This window comes from Anomaloglossus baeobatrachus, chromosome 1 (assembly GCF_048569485.1).
Source record: "Anomaloglossus baeobatrachus isolate aAnoBae1 chromosome 1, aAnoBae1.hap1, whole genome shotgun sequence".
Taxonomy (NCBI): Eukaryota; Metazoa; Chordata; class Amphibia; order Anura; family Aromobatidae; genus Anomaloglossus; species Anomaloglossus baeobatrachus.
The window spans coordinates 696,309,344-696,330,498 of record NC_134353.1 but is presented as its reverse complement, the minus strand read 5'-3'; the positions used below and the strand labels follow the sequence as shown (position 1 = coordinate 696,330,498).

Below are 21,155 nucleotides of genomic sequence, written 5' to 3'. Positions count from 1 at the left end.
CAATCGGCACGTGTGGATAAGCATCCTTGATGCCTAATGATGCTAGGAAATATCCTTGGGACCTTGAGGCGATGACATGGCGGAGGGATTCCATCCGGAACCGCCTGGTGTCCACGAGCTTGCTGAGCATTTTTAGATCCAGAACGGGACGGAACGGCCCGTTGTTATAGGTACCGCAAAGAATTTGGGGTAAAAACCGTGACCTTGTTCCTGAAGAGGAACGGGGGTCATCACTCTTTCTGCCTATAGAGTGCACCCTGTTTGCAGAAGAGCAGCGGCTCGGCCGGGAGGTGGAGAAATTCTGAAGAATCGAGTTGGAGGACGAGAAGTGAGCTCTATCCTGTACCCGTGAGACAGAATGTCTCACACTCAATGGTCATTGACCTATGGCAGCTAAATATCGCCAAGGCGGGAGAGCCTGCTACCGACCGAGGCCGCAAGTCATGAGGAAGCCGCCTTGGAAGCGGGTTTTCAGACTGTCGCTTTTTTGGGCGTGACTGAGCCCGCTAAGAATCTGAGCTCCTCTGATCCTTTTGAGTCCACATTGGACGAGGAAAAATGGGACCTGCCCGAGCCTCGAAAAGGCCGAAAACCCCGACTGCCTCTTGCTCTGTTGGGGTTTGTTGTGTCCGGGCTGAGGAAAGGATGAATCCTTACCCCTGGACTGTTTAATGGTTACATCCAACGCTCACCAAACAGTCGGTCAGCAGAAAAAAGGCAACTGGTTAGGCAACCTTTTTTGGAAGCAGAATCTGCCTTCCATTCACTTAACGAGCAGACCAGGCTCTGCTTAAAAACACGGAGTAGCGGAGGCTACCGCCGCACGGTTCGCAGAGTCCAGGACAACCTGAATCGCGTAAGAAACAAATGCAGACATTTGAGAGGTTAAGGATGCCACCTGCGGCACAGATGTACGTGTAACCGTGTCAATCTGTGTAAGACAAGCTGAAATAGCTTGGAGTGCCAAAAGGGAGAGAATGCCGGAGCCAACGGTGCGCCGACAGCCTCATAGATGGCTTTCGACCAGAGATCCATCTGTCTGTCAGTGGCATCTTTGAGTGCAGTTCCATCTCCCATTGCAACTATGATCTAGCTACCAGCCTGGAGATTGGAGGATGCCGCTTGGGACACTGGGTCCAGTCCTTGACCAAGTCAGGGGACAGGGATAACGTGTATCCTAAGCCGTTTGGAGAAGCGCATATCTGGATAAGCGTGGTGTTCCTGGACTGCCTCTCTGAAGGCAGAGTGGTCCAGAAAAATACGTGAAGCTGACTCCTCCACTGGAGGAGCTGTGAGAAATAACCCACATTCTATAGATGGACGCTATAAGATTATTTACTATGGCGTCACGATCAGGTGTATCCAGATTGAGAGCGGTCTCAGGATCAGAATCCTGAGCCGCTACTTCCGCCTCATTACACAGCGAGTCCTTCTGCTAGGACCCTGATGAAACCGAGGCCGCTCATAGTGAGCCCGCTTAGGCTGTCTGGGACTGACGTCCGTGCAGAGCCGTGACTCTGGGATGCGTGTGACATTCCCGGAGCTGTTAGTTGTTCACACTGAGGGGGGCCATGGATCAATGATTCAACAGTGCCCATATTGTGAGAGACATGTCCGGACTGCTAGGCTTCTAGTATCATAGCCATAGTCTCAGAAAAACTGTCAGTAAATACTGCAGACACCGTCCTCATCCCCTGGCCATTAGTGCATACAATGGGAGTCTATGTAACCTGCCGGCCGTATAGCCGTACATGCTGTACCAGCTGTATAGAAAAAGCATGTGGTTCTGCACCTTTGTTTTACACAGAGAATATGCTGATAACTCCTCCGCATAATCCAGGAGGGTATATACAACGTGCGACCAAACAGTGCAATGTATATAGTACAAGCATATCTATAAGTGCACTTCTGCACTAGTGGGGTTAGCACCACAGGTGCTGCTTAACGCCTGTTGCAGCGATTGTGTGACTATCAGAATGCCAGGGTCTTCCACACTTGTCTCTGTATTACAGAAACTGACACTAATGGCTGCCGGCGTCCTTGTAGAGAAGGAAGCCGTGGGCGTGCCTGAGAAAGTGCGGGAATCCGGATTCACAGTGCACACAGTGAGAGGGGTGGAGTATGCAAAACATACTCCAGCTCTCAGCGCTGCAGTGCTATGCAGCGTCACGCCCCTACCCTGACTGTCAGGGCTGTGGGCGGTAACGAAGGGAGACTAGGCCCAGAAGCCGGGGACTCGAGTTAACAGCGCGGCCGCCGTAAAAGCGCGGGCCGCGCTGAAGTCCCCGGCGCACCACAAGTGCCAGCCGCGCCGCAGTCCCAGCGGCCGGCGCGACCGATTCTAGAAGTGGCCAGCGTCCCGCCCCTCTCCTGACTGGCAGGTCTGGGGGCGGGAACGAACGGAAGCAGGCCGCAAAAGCCGGGGACTCTAGTTATCAGCGCGGCCGCCGTAAAAGCGCGGGCCGCGCTGAAGTCCCCGGCGCACCACAAGTGCCAGCCGCGCCGCAGTCCCAGCGGCCGGCGCGACCGATTCCTAGAAGTGGACAGCGTCCCGCCCCTCTCCTGACTGGCAGGTCTGGGGGCGGGAACGAACGGAAGCAGGCCGCAAAAGCCGGGGACTCTAGTTATCAGCGCGGCCGCCGTAAAAGCGCAGGCCGCGCTGAAGTCCCCGGCGCACTACAAGTGCCAGCCGCGCCGCAGTCCCAGCGGCCGGCGCGACCAATTCCCATAAGTGAGCCTGCTTCAGCGAAGCTGAATGAGGCCATGGCACAGGCGCCGCAGCGCTGATGTCCCCCGGCGCACTACAACACCCAGCATGCTGCGGTGTGAGCGCCAAATGCACGGGGACACAGAGTACCTTGAGGAAGCAGGGCCATGTCCCTGATGTACTCCGCTCCATCCAGCATCTTCTCCAGGGGCTGTAGATGGAGCACGGTCTCAGTGCCTGGAGACCGGTAAATCCCACTTCACCCAGAGCCCTGTAAAAAGGGATGGGGAAGGAATCAGCATGTGGGCTCCTGCCGCCGTACCCGCAATGGGTACCTCAACCTTACAAACACCTCCGACATACAGTGGGGTGAGAAGGGAGCATGCTGGGGACCCTTAGTATGGGCCCTCTTTTCTTCCATCCGACATAGTCAGCAGCTGCTGCTGACTAAAAAGTGGAGCTATGCGTGGATGTATTGCCTCCTTCGCACAAAGCACAAAACTGGTGAGCCAGTGATCCCACTGGGGGTGTATAGCCAGAAGGGGAGGGGCCTTACACTTTTAAGTGTAATACTTTGTGTGGCCTCCAGAGGCAATAGCTATACACCCAATTGTCTGGGTCTCCCAATTAGGAGCGAAAAAGAAAAACATATAAAGAAGGCTGCATTTCAAAAATAATATTTTTATTATTATTAATAAATATTTATTATTAATAAAAAAAAATACAATGAAAATGGAAGGTGAAAAGTTACCAACATTGGGTTTTAAAGTGCTTAGTAGACTGCACTGCAGTGGGTAGGAAAATCTATAATCCTCATGACATTAAATATGAAATATAAAATACATTAAAAAAAAAAAAAAAAAAAAGGATGAATACCTGGTGGAGGACGACCATCATTGATGTTAAATGCTGTAGCAAACATTCCAAATGGAAATGCTCCAATGCCAAAGGACATCTGAAAGCCTCCATCTCCAAAACCAAATCCTTGGAAGCCCTGGAGAAAAGACAGAAATATAATTAATAAATACTAAAAGCTAAATCAGCATCACAGCGTATAGCTATTAAAGGGAACTCGTCAGGTCCAACATGCACCTGGAACCACGAGCAGTTCTGGGTGTACATTGCTAATCCCTGCCTAACCATCCCTGTATACACTAGCATAGATAAAGAGATCTTTAGAAAAGTATTTCTAAAGATCTTTTATCTTATGCTAATGAGCGATGCACTAGTCCCCTGGGCGTTAGTTCCCCTGGCTAGTCGGCCTCATTAGCATATTAGTATGCCCCTGTGGGCTGATAACATGCTAATGAATGCGCAGTGTCAGAGGATGATCTCACTCACCTCTCCGGTGCCATCATCGCCCAACACTGGATTTCATCTCAGTGCGCATGACCCCGGCGTTTCGAACATGCGCACTATGAAGCTGAGTGTATGTGTCCTGGCTTCAAACTCATGTAGTGCGCATAACCAGAAGTCTGGGATCAGGCGGCGGAGGTGAGTGAGATCATCCTCTGACGCTGCGAATTCAATAGCATGTTAGTACACCCACAGCCGACTAGCCAGGGGAACTAACGCCAAGCTAGTTAGTTAGTACACGCCCACAGGGGTGTACTTAAGGGTGCTTTACACGTTATGACATCGCTAACGATATATCGTCGGGGTCACGTCGTTAGTGACGCACATCCGGCGCCGGTAGCGACATTGCAGCGTGTGACACCAATGAGCGACGATCAACAAGCGCAAAAACGTGAAAAATCCTTGCTCGTTGACATGTCGTTCATTTCCTTAATATCGTTGCTGCTGCAGGTACGATGTTTGTTGTTCCTGAGGCAGCACACATAGCTATGTGTGACACCGCAGGAACGATGAACATCGCCTTACCTGCGTCCACCGGCAATGAGGAAGGAAGGAGGTGGGCGGCATGTTGTATCCGCTCATCTCCGCCCCTCCTCTGTAATTGAACGGCTGGCCGTGTGACGTCGCTGTGACGCCGCACAAACCACCCCCTTAGAAAGGAGGCGGATCGCGGCTAGAGTGACGTCACAGGGAAGGTAAGTCCGTATGACGGGTGTTAGGCCCCTTTCACATTGCGTTTTTCCTCTACGTCCACAGGTCCCGTCGGGGCATCCGTCTGGACCGCCCCTCCCCCACTCTGCAAAACGTGCTCCGGACGCATGCGCCCGACAGGGCCATTCACTGTTATGGAGCGCACTGCGTTAGCGTGTGCTCTGTTTTGTGCAATTTTGTGCACATATACGTTTCTGCAGACGGACACCCGAACGTAGACCACCTACCCCCCCCCCCCCCGATCACAGAGTCCAGATCTACCATTCTTTGCTCTGTGGTTGGAACAGAATGGAGCAGCATGGTCATTCAGTCTATTGGACTGATGGAGGTAGCACATGCTTTACTCTGCTCTCGCCATCAGTCATGTAGACATCGCATGGAGCTGCAGCGATCATACATGACTATGCCGCTCTATTCAATCCCAACCACTGTGAGAGGAAACAGGTGATTGGGACCCCAGATTTAGTGACTGGGGAGGATCCAGCGATCAACAACTTGACAGCTATTCTGTGGATAGGTAATAAATGTCTTTCAGGGGGAAACCTCTTATGAAGTTAAAAATTAATTCCACAAACTTTGGGACTTTCTATAATGACCATGATGAACCCCGGTGTCTGCAAGCACTTACATCTTACTCTTTCTAAATGGCAAAGCAGCAGCATGGTGGCAAAACTGACATATTTCTTTAGAGCCCTGGCAAGAAAAATAATAATACAGTGCTCCTGCTTCTAATGACAGAAAAAGGACACGCTATAGACATTGCTTGTAACTTTCCAGCTGCTAATAGTGGTACAAAGTACACTACCACATACCGAGAAGTCAGTACTATGAATGCATGTTACTCGCTTATATAGCGGCAATAATTCCACAGCGCTTTATAGACATCATGTCGGCCCCCCATGGGGCTCACTAAGTTCTCTATCGGTATACATTCAGAGTGTGGGAGGAAACTGGATTACCAGGAGGAAATCCACGCAAACATGGGCATGTTGTCCTTGGTGGGACTTAAACCCAGGACCCCAGCACTGCAAAACAACAGTGCTACTCTCTGAGCCACCGTGCGACCTAAACAAGCATAAATCCTTATTTTGCATGGATTCCCTTTTTATGCCAAGCTAACCATCATTAAATATTCTCAAATACACTGATACACATGCAGCAGGTGGAATATACACTGGCGACATTCTCTCCTCTCAGTGCTGGCTCCCTTCTATCTGGAAACTGATGTGATGCAGGAAAGGATTCTCCACGGTCTCCAGAGCTTGACAGCTGCAGGAGATGGATATCACTAAGGCCAAATACATGCCTCATATACGATACAGGTAAAATATATCTTTGTACCGTGTTAGCCAGTAGAGATATAAAAAAGTTTGTTTAAAAGAACTGACAGTCCTCAGTGGTTAATACCTTTTATTGGCTAACTGAAAAGATGGTAATAATAGCAAGCTTTTGAGACTACTCAGGTCTATTCATCAGGCATGCCTGATGAAGAGACCTGAGTGGTCTCAAAAGCTTGCTATTATTACCATCTTTTCAGTTAGCCATTAAAAGGTATCACCATGCCTGATGAAGAGACCTGAGTAGTCTCGAAAGCTTGCTATTATTACCATCTTTTCAGTTAGCCATTAAAAGGTATCACCATGCCTGATGAAGAGACCTGAGTAGTCTCAAAGGCTTGCTATTACCATCTTTTCAGTTAGCCATTAAAAGGTATCAACTACTGAGGACTCTCAGTTCTTTTAAACAAACTTATTTTTATCATATACGATACCCATTCTCACCTTCCCACACTGGCACAAATTACAAAACCGCCAACGCTGAGGTTTAAATCTAACCAAAACCATTGATTGGATAATGAAAAGCAGGAAATGGCCAATCACAGCTTTAGAAGCATGGAATGAATGCCAGGAAGCGCTGTGTGCCCAGAGTCATCTTGTTATTGTTAATTAGCTTTTCTCGTGGGAAGCTCGTTATGCGATAACTAATAATTCCCAGGGGCCAATACAGAATTACAGATGAGAAGCAATCGTTTCATCATGTGACACATGCCGTACAACCCTTTATACCGTCACTCTATACTCACCCCTCTGTTTTCCGGCTCTGGTCGCTGCCCTTGAGGCCGTGGAGGAGTTTTTTCCCTAATGGAAAGATGATTGTATGATTAATTCTCATGTAACACTGGGTAATAAAGACCGGAAAAACTAATCTTCTAGCGACACAGAGTAGATGTCACTCACCGAGGGTCTTCCTGCCCCGTGCTTCCTCTTCCGTACAAAGGTATTACTTTATCACGGCTAATGCCAGCTTTGCACACAGGACAGACCTGACGGTTGGGTCGTGTTTCTAACCACTGATGACAAGAAAGACACAAGTCATCAATTATTTTATTAACGATCATGACTTACACAAGATGAAGAAATACTAAGGGTGTGTGCCCAAGATCAGGACTCACAGCGTCCTGGACATATCAGGTCCTGATCTGCAGGGCCACGAGACTTCTCTACAGGAGACCGCAGCTGCTCGTACCCGTATCAGGGTTCAGCGTGCTGCGGTCTCTATCTTCTGTTCTCCCTATGGAGGATGCATGTGATTCCGCAGCAGACAATTGACATGCTGCGGTCTGGGAAGACGCACCGCAGGTCAGTGTTTGCTGTGGAAAAAACAAGCACAGTGGGCACGGGATTTCTAGAAATTCCATCCACTATGCTTGTGCTGTACAACGCAGCATTTTGGATGCAACGAAAACACGCTACATCCAAAACGCTGCAAACACTGATCGTGGGCATGCAGCCTAAAGGCCCAGGTGGAGGGCAAACAGTGGGGTTACAGTGGCGTGGGCTGTTCTAGTATTATAAAAAGAAGGGAATTTTGTTTACTTACCGTAAATTCCTTTTCTTCTAGCTCCAATTGGGAGACCCAGACAGTGGGTGTATAGCTACTGCCTCTGGAGGCCGCACAAAGAACTACACTTAAAAGTGTAAGGCCCCTCCCCTTCTGGCTATACACCCTCCCGTAGGAGTACGGATTCCTCAGTTTTAGTACCAAAGCAAGAAGGAGGAAAGCCAATAACAGTTTCAAAAACAAATTCAATCCGATAACAAGATCGGAGAACTTAAGAAACAACATGAACAACATGTGCACCCGAAAAACGAAACCCTAAGAACAAATAGGGCGGGTGCTGGGTCTCCCAATTGGAGCTAGAAGAAAAGGAATTTACGGTAAGTAAACAAAATTCCCTTCTTTTTCGCTCCTAATTGGGAGACCCAGACAGTGGGACGTCCAAAAGCAGTCCCTGGGTGGGTAAAAAGATACCACATGAACGGGCTGTCAGACAGCCTCTTCCTACAGGTGGGCCACCGCCGCCTGAAGGACCTGTCTACCTAGGCTGGCATCTGCCGAAGCGTAGGTATGCACTTGATAGTGTTTGGTAAACGTGTGCAGACTCGACCAGGTAGCCGCCTGGCACACTTGCTGAGCCGTAGCCTGATGCCGCAATGCCCAGGACGCACCCACGGCTCTGGTAGAATGGGCCTTCAGTCCAGATGGAATCGGAAGCCCAGCAGAACGGTATGTGTGAAGAATTGGTTCCTTGATCCACCGCGCCAGGGTGGATTTGGAAGCTTGCGATCCCTTATGCTGACCAGCGACTAGGACAAAGAGCGCATCAGAACGGCGTAGAGACGCCGTGCGAGAAATGTAAATCCTGAGTGCTCTCACCAGGTCCAACAGATGTAAACCCTTTTCAAATTGGTGAACTGGATGCGGACACAAAGATGGCAAAGTGATATCCTGATTGAGATGAAAGGAAGAAACCACCTTGGGAGAAAACTCTGGAATTGGACGCAGTACTACCTTGTCTTGGTGAAACACCAGGAAGGGAGATTTGCAAGATAACGCCGCTAGCTCGGACACTCTTCGAAGAGACGTGACCGCCACAAGAAAAACTACCTTTTGTGAAAGCCGAGAAAGGGGAACCTCTTTCAAAGGCTCGAAAGGCGGCTTCTGGAGAGCAATGAGAACCTTGTTCAGATCCCAGGGTTCCAATGGCCGTCTGTAAGGAGGAACGATATGACAAACTCCTTGGAGAAACGTGCGTACTTTAGAAAGCCGTGCCAAGCGCTTCTGAAAGAATACGGATAGCGCGGAGACTTGACCCTTAAGCGAGCTAAGCGACAAACCTTTTTCCAACCCAGACTGCAGGAAGGAAAGAAAAATTGGCAATGCAAATGGCCAGGGAGAAAACCCTTGAGCCAAGCACCACGCTAAGAATATCTTCCACGTCCTGTGATAGATCTTAGCTGAGGATGGTTTTCTAGCCTGTCTCATTGTGGCAACAACTTTATGAGATAAACCTGAGGCCGCTAGGATCCAGGACTCAATGGCCACACAGTCAGGTTCAGGGCCGCAGAATTCAGATGGAAAAACGGCCCTTGAGACAGCAAATCTGGACGGTTTGGTAGTGTCCACGGTTGGCCTACCGTGAGATGCCACAGATCCGGGTACCACGACCTTCTTGGCCAATCTGGAGCGACGAGTATGGCTCGATGGCAGTCGGACTTGATTTTCCGGAGAACTCTGGGTAACAATGCTAGAGGTGGGAACACATAGGGGAGTCGGAATTGCGACCAATCCTGAACCAAGGCGTCTGCCGCCAGCGCTCGGTGATCGTGAGACCGTGCCATGAAAACTGGGACCTTGTTGTTGTGCCGTGACGCCATCAGATCGACGTCCGGCGTCCCCCAGCGGCAACAGATCTGCTGAAACACGTCCGGGTGAAGGGACCATTCTCCTGCGTCCATGCCCTGGCGACTGAGAAAGTCTGCTTCCCAGTTTTCCACGCCTGGGATGTGAACTGCGGATATGGTGGACGCTCTGCTTTCCACCCACGACAAAATCCGCTGGACTTCTTGAAAAGCTTGGCGACTGCGTGTTCCCCCTTGGTGGTTGATGTACGCCACCGCCGTGGAATTGTCCGACTGAATCCGAATCTGCTTGCCTTCCAGCCATTGTTGGAAGGCTCGCAGGGCAAGATAGATTGCTCTGATTTCCAGAACATTGATCTGCAGGGTGGACTCTTCCTGAGTCCACGTCCCCTGAGCCCTGTGGTGGAGAAACACCGCTCCCCACCCTGATAGGCTCGCATCCGTCGTGACCACTGCCCAGGACGGGGGAAGGAACGACTTTCCCTGTGACAATGAGGTGGGGAGAAGCCACCAACGCAGAGAGTCCTTGGCAGTCTGAGAGAGGGAGACAGTCCTGTCGAGGGACGTCGATTTCCCATCCCATTGGCGTAGAATGTCCCATTGTAGAGGGCGCAGATGAAACTGCGCGAACGGGACTGCCTCCATTGCTGCTACCATCTTTCCTAGGAAATGCATGAGGCGCCTCAGTGAGTGCGACTGGCTCTGAAGGAGAGATTGCACTCCAGTCCGTAGCGAGCACTGCTTGTCCAGTGGAAGCCTCACTATCGCTGAGAGAGTATGAAACTCCATGCCAAGATAAGTCAGAGATTGGGTCGGGGTTAGATGAGACTTTGGAAAGTTGATAATCCACCCGAAACTCTGGAGAGTGTCTAGTGCCACCTTCAGACTGTGTTGGCATGCCTCTTGAGAGGGTGCCTTTATAAGCAGGTCGTCTAGATACGGGATGACCGAGTGACCCTGCGAGTGCAGAACAGCTACTACTGCTGCCATGACTTTGGTGAAGACCCGGGGGGCTGTTGCCAGACCGAAAGGTAACGCTACGAACTGTAGGTGTTCGTCGTGTATGAGGAAGCGTAGGAAACGCTGATGCTCTGGTGCAATCGGCACGTGGAGATACGCATCTTTGATATCTATTGATGCTAGAAAATCTCCTTGAGACATTGAGGCTATGACGGAGCGTAGGGATTCCATCCGGAACCTCCTGACTTTTACGTGTCTGTTGAGCAACTTTAGATCCAGGACGGGTCGATACGATCCGTCCTTTTTTGGGACCACAAACAGATTGGAGTAAAAACCGTGACCTTGTTCCTGAAGAGGGACGGAGGTCACCACTCCTTCCGCCTTTAGAGCGGCCACCGCCTGCAACAGAGCATCGGCTCGGTCTGGTGGTGGAGAAGTTCTGAAGAAACGAGTTGGCGGACGAGAACTGAACTCTATCCTGTACCCGTGAGACAGAATATCCCTCACCCAACGGTCTTTGACGCGTGACAGCCAAATGTCGCCAAAGTGGGAAAGCCTCCCACCGACCGCGGGTGTGGGAATCGGAGACCGCAAGTCAGGAGGACGCCGTCTTGGCAACGGTTCCTCCGGCTGTCCTTTTTGGGCGTGACTGAGACCTCCAAGAATCTGAGCGTCTCTGGTCTTTTTGAGTCTTTTTTGACGAGGCGAATTGGGACCTGCCCGGTCCTTGAAAGGACCGATAACCAGACTGACCCTTCCTCTGTTGGGGTTTGTTTTGTCTGTGTTGCGGTAAGGATGAGTCCTTACCCTTGGAGTGTTTGATGATTTCATCCAAACGCTCTCCAAACAATCTGTCACGAGAAAAAGGCAAATTGGTTAAGCACTTCTTGGAATGAGAATCTGCTTTCCAATGTCTCAACCACAGGGCCCTACGCAAAACAACGGAGTTGGCTGACGCCACTGCCGTGCGGCTTGTAGCGTCAAGAACAGCATTAATCGCGTACGACGCGAATGCCGCCATTTGCGAGGTCAATGGTGCTACCTGCGGGGCAAATGCACGTGTGACAGAGTCGACTCGCGCAAGCCCGGCTGAGATAGCTTGGAGTGCCCATACGGCCGCAAAAGAAGGCGCTAATGACGCTCCAATCGCTTCATAGATGGATTTCAGCCAGAGCTCCATCTGCCTGTCAGTGGCATCTTTAAGTGCCGCTCCATCTTCAACTGCAACCAAGGATCTAGCTGCAAGCCTGGAAATTGGAGGATCCACTTTTGGACACTGGGTCCAACCCTTGACTACCTCAGGGGGAAAAGGGTAGCGTGTATCTTTAAGCCGTTTAGGAAAACGCCTTTCAGGATAAGCGTGGGGTTTCTGGATTGCGTCTCTAAAGTCAGCGTGGTCCAGAAAAGTGCTTAATGTACGCTTAGGGTATCTGAAATGGATTCTCTCGTGCTGCGAAGCTGACTCCTCTACAAGAGGAGCTGGTGGGGAAATATTTAACATCTTATTGATGTTAAATATAAGATCATTAACTATGGCGTCACCATCTGGTGTATCTAGATTGAGAGCGGTCCCAGGATCAGAATCCTGATCAGTTACGTCCGCCTCATCACCCATAGATTCATCTCGCTGGGACCCTGACCATTGAGATGAATGTGAAGGCCCGTCATAGCGAGCCCGCTTAGGCTGCCCGGGGCCATCGTCCGAGTCAGAGTCTTCACCCTGAGGTGTATATGCCCGTCCCGGAGCTTGGAGCTGAGGGGGACCAGGGGGCAATGATTGCACAGTGTCCGTGGCCTGAAGTACAGGCCTAGCTCGCAATGTGTCAAGAATTTGTGACATAGTGAGAGACATTCTGTCAGCAAAAGCTGCAAACTCAGTTCCTGTCACCTGGACAGCATTCACAGGTGGTACACCCTGGGTCACGTCCAGCAGAGGTCCCGACTGTGCAAGCGCCGCAGGGGCCGAGCACTGCACACAATGGGGGTCCGTGGAGCCTGCCGGTAGAAAAGTCCCACATGCGGTGCAGGAAGCATATAATGTCTGTGCCTTGGCACCCTTGCGTTTTACGGACGACATGCTGCTGGCTCTCTGCAATGTGAGAGAGTCTATAGCCAAAGGGCGACCAGCGCTATGTAATACCAAGTATTTGTAGAAACAAAATACTAAGAATACTACTGGCACAAGAGGGGGTGAGCCCTGAGGGCTGCTTACCGCCCGCTGAATAGCGGGTAAGAGGCGCAGAATTCCTTGTCTGGGTCTCCCCGGCTCCCCTCTGCAGCTCAGCGTGTCAGCAGGAATGGCTGCCGGCGTCTGTGGAGAGGGGCGGTCCGTGGGAGTTCCCAAACAAAAGTGCGGGAAACAGTGTCCCCTCTGTGCCGATTGTGAGGGCTGGAGTATGTAAAAACGACTCCAGCCCTCGGCGCTGATGCACTGGCCAGCGTCCCGCCCCTCTCCTGACTGGCAGGTCTGGGGGCGGGAACGAACGGAAGCAGGCCGCAAAAGCCGGGGACTCGAGTTATCAGCGCGGCCGCCGTAAAAGCGCGGGCCGCGCTGAAGTCCCCGGCGCACCACAAGTGCCAGCCGCGCCGCCCAGCGGCCGGCGTGACCGATTCCCCGAAGTGGCCAGCGTCCCGCCCCTCTCCTGACTGGCAGGTCTGGGGGCGGGAACGAACGGAAGCAGGCCGCAAAAGCCGGGGACTCGAGTTATCAGCGCGGCCGCCGTAAAAGCGCGGGCCGCGCTGAAGTCCCCGGCGCACCACAAGTGCCAGCCGCGCCGCAGTCCCAGCGGCCGGCGCGACCGATTCCCAGAAGTGTGCCTGCTTCAGCGAAGCTGAATGAGGCCATGGCACAAGCGCCGTAGCGCTGATGTCCCCCGGCGCACTACAACACCCAGCATGCTGCGGTGTGAGCGCCAAATGCACGGGGACACAGAGTACCTTGAGGAAGCAGGGCCATGTCCCTGATGTACTCCGCTCCATCCAGCATCTTCTCCAGGGGCTGTAGATGGAGCACGGTCTCAGTGCCTGGAGACCAGTAAATCCCACTTCACCCAGAGCCCTGTAAAAAGGGATGGGGAAGGAATCAGCATGTGGGCTCCTGCCGCCGTACCCGCAATGGGTACCTCAACCTTACAAACACCTCCGACATACAGTGGGGTGAGAAGGGAGCATGCTGGGAGCCCTGTATGGGCCCTCTTTTCTTCCATCCGACATAGTCAGCAGCTGCTGCTGACTAAAAACAATGGAGCTATGCGTGCGTGTCTGACCTCCTGCGCACAAAGCTAAAACTGAGGAATCCGTACTCCTACGGGAGGGTGTATAGCCAGAAGGGGAGGGGCCTTACACTTTTAAGTGTAGTTCTTTGTGCGGCCTCCAGAGGCAGTAGCTATACACCCACTGTCTGGGTCTCCCAATTAGGAGCGAAAAAGAAAAAACAAAAAAAAAAAACTGTCAGGTTCACACAACCATATTTTCAGTCCAATTGCTATCAGTGAAAAAAATGGACAGCAGCCAGACCCACTTTTCTGGATAAAAATCAGACTGGGTTGTTTTTATACGCTCGTGTGCGCCTAGACTAGGTGTGATTATAGGGGCAGATTAATAATTGTAGGGAATATACTGGAATTGCTTCTTCAGGAGAGTTATATGTGGTGTCACAAAGACTAGACATGCAGTTTGTCACTCTGAAGGTCACATCTGGAGACAGTTTTTATTTATTTCTTGTATGCATGTATTTGGGGCTAAAACTCATTATTGCAATTGGGAAGCATTATAAAATGTTACACCACGTTGCTTTTAGTGGCTCTTTGTTTCTCAACTTTGTTGTCCGTGGTTATAAGTCAGCTACAAAACCCCCAAAAAATACAGATAAAAGTCCTAGAATTTCCAGCTCCACCGCCAGAACGTGCTCACTGATGGATTCTCAGTTACCACATTCTGCAGCGTGCAATAGAAAAGGCACACAAAGGACGTAGAAGGCAAACAGTGCAACATATTTAACGAAACAAGTACAACAATGATTTTTAGCCAAAAATACATGCATTTATGGAAAACAAATGCCCCCCCCTTCCTCCTTAAAAAAGTGGACAACCCCTTTAATTTTAGAGAAATCAGAGAAAACATCATGTCACATCAATAAATCTCATAACCCTTTATATAATTCTATATTAATATATAAAAGCCTATGAGAGGACAATACCTACGTTAGGCTATGTGCTCACATTGCTTTTTTCCTGCACATAAAAAGCATGTTTTGGCAATAAAAACGCAGCAGAAAAAATGCGCATTTTTTTATTGCGCTTACGTGTTTTTTCATATGTGTTTTTTGCTGTTTTTTTTGTGTTTTTTTTTTTTTTTTAAAGTCATGGCGATCACGGGAGTTCCTGCGCTGTACAACCAAAATCACCACCGGATTTCCGGCTGAGGTTACAGCTGGGACCTGGCTCTCACTGCCCAGAGCGGTGCCGGTAGTTTAACCCTCTGAATGCTGCAATCAATGCGATTGCGGCATTCAGAAGGCATGGAGAGGTATTGCTTACCTCTCCCTGGTGATCGGGTCCCTCTAATGTGATCACAGTGACCTCCTCGCTGCCAAAGTAAAGCTAGTTTCACACTTGCGTTGAACGGTATCCGTTGCATTGCTTTGTGTGACGGATGCAACGGATGTGTTGCATATAGTGGCACAACGGATGCTGCAAAACAACGGAATCTTTTTTTTTTTTTTACAGTTTACCGGCGGCAGACTATTGTCAACGATCAGCTGATCGCTCACAGCTGCCGGTCGCCGGGTGATCAGCTGATCGCTGCCAGTAGCCGGCCGCCGGGTGATCAGCTGATCGCTCGGCCGCCGAGAATGTGTGCGGGGGGGCGGAGTGAGTGGAGCCGAGCGGGGCCATGGCGCTCAGGACAGGTGAGTGTGCGTGTGTGTATGTATATGTATGTGTGTGTGTGTACATACATGCGGAGTGGAGTGCGGGAGGGGGCGGAGCCAAGCGGGGAAGTGTCGGGCTCCCTGCACACGCAGCGAGGGTAAATATCGGCAAAGAACTTTGCTTGGTTACCCGATATTTACCTTGGTTACGAGTGCAGGGAGCCAGAGAGGGCATGCGCAGTGAAATCCAACGGATTGCACTGCTCAAAAAAACGTTACATGCTGCGTTCCTCCTGCCCGGCGCAGCGTCAAAATAGCTACGCTGCGTCGTCCAGCGGATACAACGCTGACACTTGCGTTACAGTGCGTCGTCCATACAAGTCTATAGAGAATAGCGCAGTGCGTTAACGGACTGCGCTATTCTCCATAGTGACGGACTCCGCTAAATGCAAGTGTGAAAGTACCCTAACCCAGGGTCATCACCATGACAAGCCTGGATTACTGCGCTACGGAAAGGTTTGGGGTTTTTTGGCGTCTTTTGTTGCTTTTTTTTAATCAATAATAGCAAAAAAAAGCATCCCAACAAAGTCTATGAGAATCCTGACTTGCTGTGCACAGGCTACTTCTTTTTTTCTTTGCAGATTTTGTAGCTGGCAGCATATCAATTGTTCCTGAGTTTATTTCCTGCATTTCTATAATCCCCTGCAATTCTTTATCACTACAAGGGATTATACTGCAGCACTTTGTCTCACACACCATGCATACAGTATGGTGTGTGAGGCTCTCAGTAACTTGGGGTCATCATGGCGATGACCCAGGGTTACCATGGCAGCGATCAGGTCCTTGTGATCGCATTCTAGGGACCCGATCCCTCTCCCTGTCTTCTGAATGCTGCGATCGCCTTGATCGCAGCATTCAGAGGGTTAAACTACCTGGAGCGGCGCGGGCACCAGGCAGTGAGAGCCATGTCCCAGCTGTAACTTCAGCTGGAGACCACGTGGCGATACCAGGGGTACAGTGCTTGACCCCAGCGATCGTCATGACTAAATAAAAAGCACAAAAAGGAGCAAGAAAAAAAAAACCACAAATGAAAAAATGTGCAAATACAATAAAAAATGTGCGTTTTTTCAGCTGCTTTTTTCCTACTAAAACATGTGTTTGTGTACAGATATGAAACACAAAAAAGCAACATGGGCACATAGCCTTACAATATCTATACTACCAAAAAACACACACTAAAGAGTACCAAACTTACCTGATGCAAACATGGCCAGCTAGAAAAAAAAAAAAGATGAATAAGTTATATAACAGTGTTAAAGTCACCAAATAAGTAACAGTAAAATAAAGGCTAAAGCATTGGAAATAGAACAGCCCCGATCATATTGCATTTGCGCCTTTTTCTTGGAGTAATATTTTCTGTGCTTAGTCTGGTTTTCATTCACGCCAAGTTCATTATTTAGTTTGTGCATAATATATATATTTTTGGGTCCATTTTATGATTGCTTTCCAGCTGTGTGTGGTCAATACAACAATTGCAACTTTTTAGAAAATCAAAATATGTTTGCTCTATTCCCCATCTGCAATTTTTCTTCCATACATTTTGCAACATTTAAATGGAACTTGCAACTTTTTGAGCTTACGAAATGAACCATGTGTGTCATTTTGGGTAAATTGGCACAAAAACGTCCACGAATAGCACAAGACAAAAAGAAAAAGTGACTTAAAAATATCCGATAATCATAACCTATGTGTATACCCAGCTTGTAAAGTCCGACTTACCAGAAGAGGTGACCACACAAGCTGATCACTGCATCCTTGGCTGTGTCCAGGCAAATGTTACACTCAAATGTACTGTCCTGGCTGCTCCCCTCGCCATTGCTGCTTCCACTTGCTCCACCAGGCCCCGAATTCTCTGCAGATGCAGAGGCGGCTGGACCTGCGCTCGCCATCTTACCCAGTGGGCACCGCAGGAATGAGATAATCCAAGATAGCGGATCTACCAGACATAAGAGGAAATAATGGAGGCATCTATACATATATACGGTCAGGCCGATCTTACACGCCAGGCAAACTTACCAAATATGTCGGTCTGCTCTATGTTAGAACTGGCAGCGAAGAATCACAGTCACTCAGTGATGGACGAAGAGGAGAATAAGCTATAGGTGTGTGTTGCTTTTTCACTCTGTTACATCATGTCCCCATAGAGTAAACTGATGACAGGAGAAGAAAAAAAAAAAAAGCTTGGAGTGACGCACACAATGAAAGAAGCCCAAATGGGTCTGGAGAAAGGGAAAGGAAGGGTTAAATAGAGAATAATTAAACCAGCGAAATCTGAGAATGCAATAGAGACTAACAGATCAGCAATACCCCCCTCACCTGTCTGGACCGCCCCTCTGTGGGCACAGGTGACCCGGCTAATCCCATCCTCGGGGACCACCTGCACAGCTGTCACGTCACAGACAGCAATAGGAGCCACGTACTGGCACAACACTAGTATAACAAGGGCAATTTCAGGGCTCAATTGTCACTGCTGTACAAAATAGACCAAGACAATGAAAAGTCGCCCCCGCAGGGCTTGTATAGGTCACAGGCTGAGGTTCAGCTGCTGCAAAACAACGGTCAACATTCTATACATCAAAACAGTGCTAACGTCTGCAAAAGATCCATCCGACAAGACTGAGAGCAGGGAGTGAAGGGCGTCTCCAAAAGATCCATCCGACAAGACTGAGCGCAGGGAGTGAAGGGCGTCTCCAAAAGATCCATCCGACAAGACTGAGCGCAGGGAGTGAAGGGCGTCTCCAAAAGATCCATCCGACAAGACTGAGCGCAGGGAGTGAAGGGCGTCTCCAAAAGATCCATCCGACAAGACTGAGCGCAGGGAGTGAAGGGCGTCTCCAAAAGATCCATCCGACAAGACTGAGCGCAGGGAGTGAAGGGCTGATGACTGCAGCCCTGTGACGAGAAGCTCCCCACCGCGATAGGAAGGATCAGGTCTGCAGGACAGGCCATAAATGTCTGATGGGGGCAGTCAGACGGCCGAGGATCGCATCACAAGGCTCAGACTGGCCGATGGCTCTCCAGACCAGAGCGTGACAGTGTGCATTTCCATGTAGCTGTCACGCTCGGGTCAGGAGAGCCGCCGGCCCGTCCGAGCATTGCGATGTGATCCTCGGCCGAGTTATACGGCAGTGTGACTGTGTTCTTAGATATGGGCCGGTCATGAGGTGCCATTAATGAAGAGGTGGTTATGCATGTGCGGTTTCTCTGTCCATTTTCTTTCACAAGCTTGCCATTCTTATATAATAATCTTAATTTCTATAGCACCAAGATATTTCACAGCGCTTCACAATCCAGAGGCTCATATATAAACAATTATACTTATACAAGGGCTCGCGCTCACCGGCAGATAACATGTCTTACCGGATAGCCCTCAGCTCAATGTTATAATACGGGACAGGACCGACCAGTGCTTTTTTTATCATGCTGAGTTGACATGAGAAAGAAGTTGCTGCATGTTGCAATTGGCTGTGTATATCGGACAGCAAAATATTGGACTGCACTGATGACATCCGAGTGCAGTGCGATATACAGTGCTGGACAAAAGTATTGGCACCCCTGCAATTCTGTCAGAGAATACTCAGTTTCTTCCTGAAAATGATTGCAATCACAATTTCTTTGGTATTATTATCTTCATTTATTTTGCTTGCAATGAAAAAACACAAAAGAGAATGAAACAAAAATCAAATTATTGATAATTTCACACAAAACTCCAAAAATGAGCCAGACAAAAGTATTGGCACCCTTAGCCTAATACTTGGTTGCACAACCTTTAGCCAAAATAACTGCGAACAACCGCTTCCGGTAACCGTCAATGAGTTTCTTACAATGCTCTGCTGGAATTTTAGACCATTCTTCTTTGGCAAACTGCTCCAGGTCCCTGAGATTTGAAGGGTGCCTTCTCTAAACTGCCATTTTGAGATCTCTCCACAGGTGCTCTATGGGATTCAGGTCTGGACTCATTGCTGGCCACTTTAGTAGTCTCCTGTGCTTTCTCTCACACCATTTTCTAGTGCTTTTTGAAGTGTGTTTTGGGTCATTGTCCTGCTGGAAGACCCATGACCTCTGAGGGAGACCCAGCTTTCTCACACTGGGCCCTACATTATGCTGCAAAATTTGTTGGTAGTCTTCAGACTTCATAATGCCATGCACACGGTCAAGCAGTCCAGTGCCAGAGGCAGCATAGCAACTCCAAAACATCAGGGAACCTCCGCCATGTGTGACTGTAGGGACCGTGTTCTTTTCTTTGAATGCCTCTTTTTTTTCCTGTAGACTATGTTGATGGCTTTTCCCAAAAAGCTCTACTTTTGTCTCATCTGACCAGAGAACATTCTTCCAAAACGTTTTAGGCTTTCTCAGGTAAGTTTTGGCAAACTCCAGTCTGGCTTTTTTATGTCTCGGGGTAAGAAGTGGGGTCTTCCTGGGTATCCTACCATACAGTCCCTTTTCATTCAGACGCTGATGGATAGTACGGGTTGACACTGTTGTACCCTCGGACTGCAGGGCAGCTTGAACTTGTTTGGATGTTAGTCGAGGTTCTTTATCGACCATCCGCACAATCTTGCGTTGAAATCTCTCGTCAATTTTTCTTTTCCTTCCACATCTAGGGAGGTTAGCCACAGTGCCATGGGCTTTAAACTTCTTGATGACACTGCGCACCGTAGACACAGGAACTTTCAGGTCTTTGGAGATGGACTTGTAGCCTTGAGATTGCTCATGCTTCCTCACAATTTGGATTCTCAAGTCCTCAGACAGTTCTTTGGTCTTCTTTCTTTTCTCCATGCTCAATGTTTCTCCATGTTCATGTACACACAAGGACACAGGACAGAGGCTGAGTCAACTTTAATCCATGTCAACTGGCTGCAAGTGTGATTTAGTTATTGCCAACACCTGTTAGGTGCCACAGGTAAGTTACAGGTGCTGTTAATTACACAAATTAGAGAAGCATCACATGATTTTTCAAACAGTGCCAATACTTTTGTCCACCCCCTTTTTTATGTTTGGTGTGGAATTATATCCAATTTGGCTTTATGACAATTTTTTTTTTTCACTGAAGACAAATTAAATGAAGATAATACCAAAGAATTTGTGATTGCAATCATTTTCAAGAAGAAACTGAGTATTATCTGACAGAATTGCAGGGGTGCCAATACTTTTGGCCAACACTGTACAACAGGCAGCGGAGTAGATGGAGACATTAATCTCTCCCCCTCAGCTATGCTGTATATGTGAGGGAATCAGATAACAGTATAATCACACTCTGATCACGCTCACAGCAGAGTCTGAGCCGAGTGTCACTAACATATGGCGCCTGATGCTTCACATAAGAGAATCGCAGTGTGACCGAGCCCTAAAGGGAAGATGTCCCCACATAAATAGGTTTTACAACCAAAATATTTCCCAGGCAACTCCCTAACAGTGGGTGAATGGCAGATCGGTGGCACCTGACAGCTGGATGCCCAATGGGCTTCAATGGCTAGAAGTTACATTGTGTAGCAGGATAGTATATGCCCAATATCAGACTGGTGGGGTCAGACCCTCAGCCCACTGCCCCCTGGTAATATTGGTTGCCATGGCTACAGGACGCTCACTGTGCACGCTCTCGTACCCCAGAGAGATCAGGGGCGTCCTATGTTTGGGACCATTGAGCTCGTCTCTATAATGTAGGCAGGTGCAGGTTATGGGCCACGAGCCGCGACATCTGACCCTACAGCTGACGCTACGTCTGGGCCACGAGCCATGACATCTGACCCTACAGCTGACGGTACGTCTGGGCCACGAGCCGCGACAT

General features: G+C 49.4%; 1 protein-coding gene across 2 annotated transcripts in view; it reads right to left on the bottom strand.

The window, feature by feature from the left end:
• The window catches only part of RNF185 (ring finger protein 185), a 36,721-nt gene that overhangs the window by 12,847 nt on the left and 2,719 nt on the right, over positions 1 to 21,155 (bottom strand). The window contains exons 2-7 of one of the 2 annotated variants that reach the window (XM_075341752.1): positions 17,384 to 17,517; positions 17,087 to 17,303; positions 16,563 to 16,581; positions 7,012 to 7,124; positions 6,858 to 6,912; positions 3,584 to 3,701 (exon numbers count right to left, since the gene is read on the bottom strand). In XM_075341752.1, the coding sequence (XP_075197867.1) occupies positions 3,584 to 3,701; positions 6,858 to 6,912; positions 7,012 to 7,124; positions 16,563 to 16,581; positions 17,087 to 17,256 (475 nt within the window). In that variant the 5' untranslated portion in view covers positions 17,257 to 17,303; positions 17,384 to 17,517. Of the gene's footprint in view, positions 1 to 3,583; positions 3,702 to 6,857; positions 6,913 to 7,011; positions 7,125 to 16,562; positions 16,582 to 17,086; positions 17,304 to 17,383; positions 17,587 to 21,155 lie in introns of both variants that reach the window. The other variant, XM_075341753.1, reaches the window with a different exon arrangement.